General features: G+C 49.4%; 1 protein-coding gene across 1 annotated transcript; it reads right to left on the reverse strand.

Moving 5' to 3' along the window:
- Positions 1 to 642: 642 nt before the first annotated feature.
- Positions 643 to 1,983, reverse strand: LOC148131994 (uncharacterized). The gene has a single exon (XM_087954074.1). It carries the CDS (start codon positions 1,486 to 1,488, stop codon positions 841 to 843), a length of 648 nt encoding a protein of 215 aa, XP_087810200.1. The 5' UTR covers positions 1,489 to 1,983; the 3' UTR covers positions 643 to 840.
- Between the last annotated feature and the right edge of the window lie 735 nt (positions 1,984 to 2,718).

A 2,718-nucleotide genomic window follows, 5' to 3' on the forward strand; every position in this document is an offset into this window, starting at 1 on the left:
AGTCAGCGCAGATTCTCACACTGCCATCTTTCTTTAAGGGGGTGACTATGGGCGTTTCCCACTTGGCAAAATCTACCTGCTCCAGCACTCCTTGTTTAATAAGTTTGTCTAATTCTGCATCCAATTTAGGCCGAATGGCAAAAGGTACCCTTCGCGGTTTTAAACAGATTGGGGTGGCTTGTGGGCCCACATCGAAAGAGATAGGGGTGCCAGAATAACAACCTAGTTCACTACTGAAAACATCAGAGTAGTCCCTGAAGAGGGCATCTACTTCAGAATTAACCACAGAGTGAATCCCTGTAATGTTAAGGCCCAGGGCAGGGAACCAATCTAGTCCTAGCAAGCTAGGAAGGGCACCATCTACAACCACCAGTGGCAAGTGGCCTCTAAAGTTCTGGAATTGAATGAGGAATTTGCTCTTACCCAGGACTGGAATGGTCTTTCCCTGGTAGTCTCGAAGAGTCAGGTGGCAGTTGATCAGCTTCTTCTTTGAGAGTGAAGGCAGCAACTTCTTCAGGGTGGCCCATGAGATGATGGAGAGGGCAGACCCGGGTCCACCTCCGGCAGGGTTTACCTTCTATAAAAAGAGAAATGCTTATTTTGTTAGACCTATTGTCTGCGTGGTAATACGTGTAGCAATCTTCAACTTGCCTTTGGTAGGAGGCAGTAACTTGAGGTCTTTGTGTGGAGGACTGCTCGGCTTGGCAAACCCTGGCTATGTGCCCTCTCTTCTGACAGTTCAAACAGATAACGTTCTTGAATCTACAAGTTGATCTGGGGTGGTTACCCCCACAGCTCATACAATTGGGGTGCTGTCTGACTGTCTGGTTGTTGTTTTTCTTAGGTAGCCCTGGGGGGGGGTCTTGGACGTGTGAGGCGGTTTACCTCAAGAGGTTCTTCTTCTTCTTGGGAGACCTCATCATAGTGGATTGTAGAGTGCCCTTGCCTTAAGGGGTTTCCCTGAATTTCAGCTGCTGATAGCTCTGACAGCTCAGCAGCCTGAGCTTCCTCAATAGCTAAGGCTAGGGTTAAATCTTTTTTAGCAAGTAACCGCCTCTGTAGCTTTAGGTCCCTAACTCCTCCCACAATTTGGTCAAGCAGCATGTCCTCAAGGTAATCCCTAAATCCACAGTGTATGGCAGCTGACCTTAAGGCTGCCATGTACTGACTCACAGTTTCCCCTTCAGCTTGAACTCTCCTCCTAAAAGCCAATCTCCTAGCTATCTGAGAGGGTCTGGGGGAATAGTGGTTTGACAAGATTTCCCTCAACTCATCCCAGGGAATAGCCTTTATAGAACGTGGGGACACTAGTGCAGAGGCTGTATCGAAAACTGTAGCCCCACAGAAGCTTAAAAAATAGGACCTTTTCCTCAGGTCAGTGGCTTCAGACAGATCAATGGCATTTAGGAAGCATTCGAATCTGTTCATGTATGATTCCCATGTCTCTGCCCCCGGCTGGAAGGGAGGGAATGTCGGGTTTGAAGCCATTAGAGTGGCAGCGTCGGTCTCCTCAGCTGAGGGAACTTCGAATTTTCGCTTTTAGAAAAGCGTTTCTGGCTGCGCCTGCCAAGCGGCGTTCGGCTCCTCAGCTGGGGAGCTTTAAAGTTCGCGCTCTTTGGAGAGCGTCAGCAACAGTGACTTCGTTCAGCTCGCAGCGGCTTCAGCTCTTTCTTAGTGTGACTTCGGCTCAGTTGTCTTGCCTGGTCGTCTTTGCTGCATCCCGCCCTCGTCGCCAGTGTTGTGGAGCGGCGGTTACAGAGTGAGACGGAGCCAGGCTAAAGCTAACAGACTTTATTCTATCGAATAAAGGGTCGCCGCGGCTGCCGGGACTAATTGACAGCCAGCTGGCGGCGACAGCTGATGCCGTTTGACAGCTCCCTTTTATAGCCGGCTGTCAAACGGCATCAACCAATGGGAGCGATCGGCGCTCCCGCGTAGGTGGCGGACCAGAGAGAGGACTGCTGTTAGTCTCTGAACACAGCAATTAGTACATTGCAACTATTGCCGTTTTGGTAACATTAATGGCACAGTAGTTTGAGCATAGTATTGCAGGAAAACTCTGCCCACATTCTGGGATTCGATCCTGATGGGGTTCAAAGTTGACTCATCCTTCCATACTTCCAAGATTGGTAAAATGAGGACCCATTGTTGGTAGCAATATGCTGACATGGTAAACTGCTCAGAGACTGCTATAAAGAGCTATGGTGTAATATGTCATGCCCCTGTTGGAGTCTGACTCTGAGGGAGAGATGTAATAGCTGACAGGGAGTGGGAGTGTAGCTCTGGTGTTGTGGAGGAAACTGGGGAAGGGCACAGGCCGGATGGGCATTCAGAGGAAGACCCAGGCCCATCCCCTCTTCATCCTAGGGCACGCAGGGAGGAGCGGATAAAGGAGAAATATGAGTGGTGTGGTCTATGGGGGAGGAAGGGGCCCTGATCCCCTTCATGGGCTGCAGCTGGGAGGACTGGTTAAAAAGACAAACTGCGCATGGCAAAGTTGCTGGAAGCAAAGCATGCATTCTTGTCAGAGCTTATCTGTTTTTTGGCTTCCTCCCAACTGGTAGAAGTCTGCAATTAATCATCCTTGCCTGCCATAGTAATTCCTTCAGTGTGGTGTATTGGGTTTTTTATTTCAAATTAACGTTACTTTGGGTGTGGACTGCATTTACTCCCTCCATAATTGGACATTGGGACCAAGTTGGAGGCATTAAAAGGACT

This window comes from Notechis scutatus, chromosome 2, assembly GCF_049901735.1.
Source record: "Notechis scutatus isolate UNSWTSFEM ecotype Mainland chromosome 2, rNotScu1.2, whole genome shotgun sequence".
In the NCBI taxonomy this organism is placed as follows: domain Eukaryota; kingdom Metazoa; phylum Chordata; class Lepidosauria; order Squamata; family Elapidae; genus Notechis; species Notechis scutatus.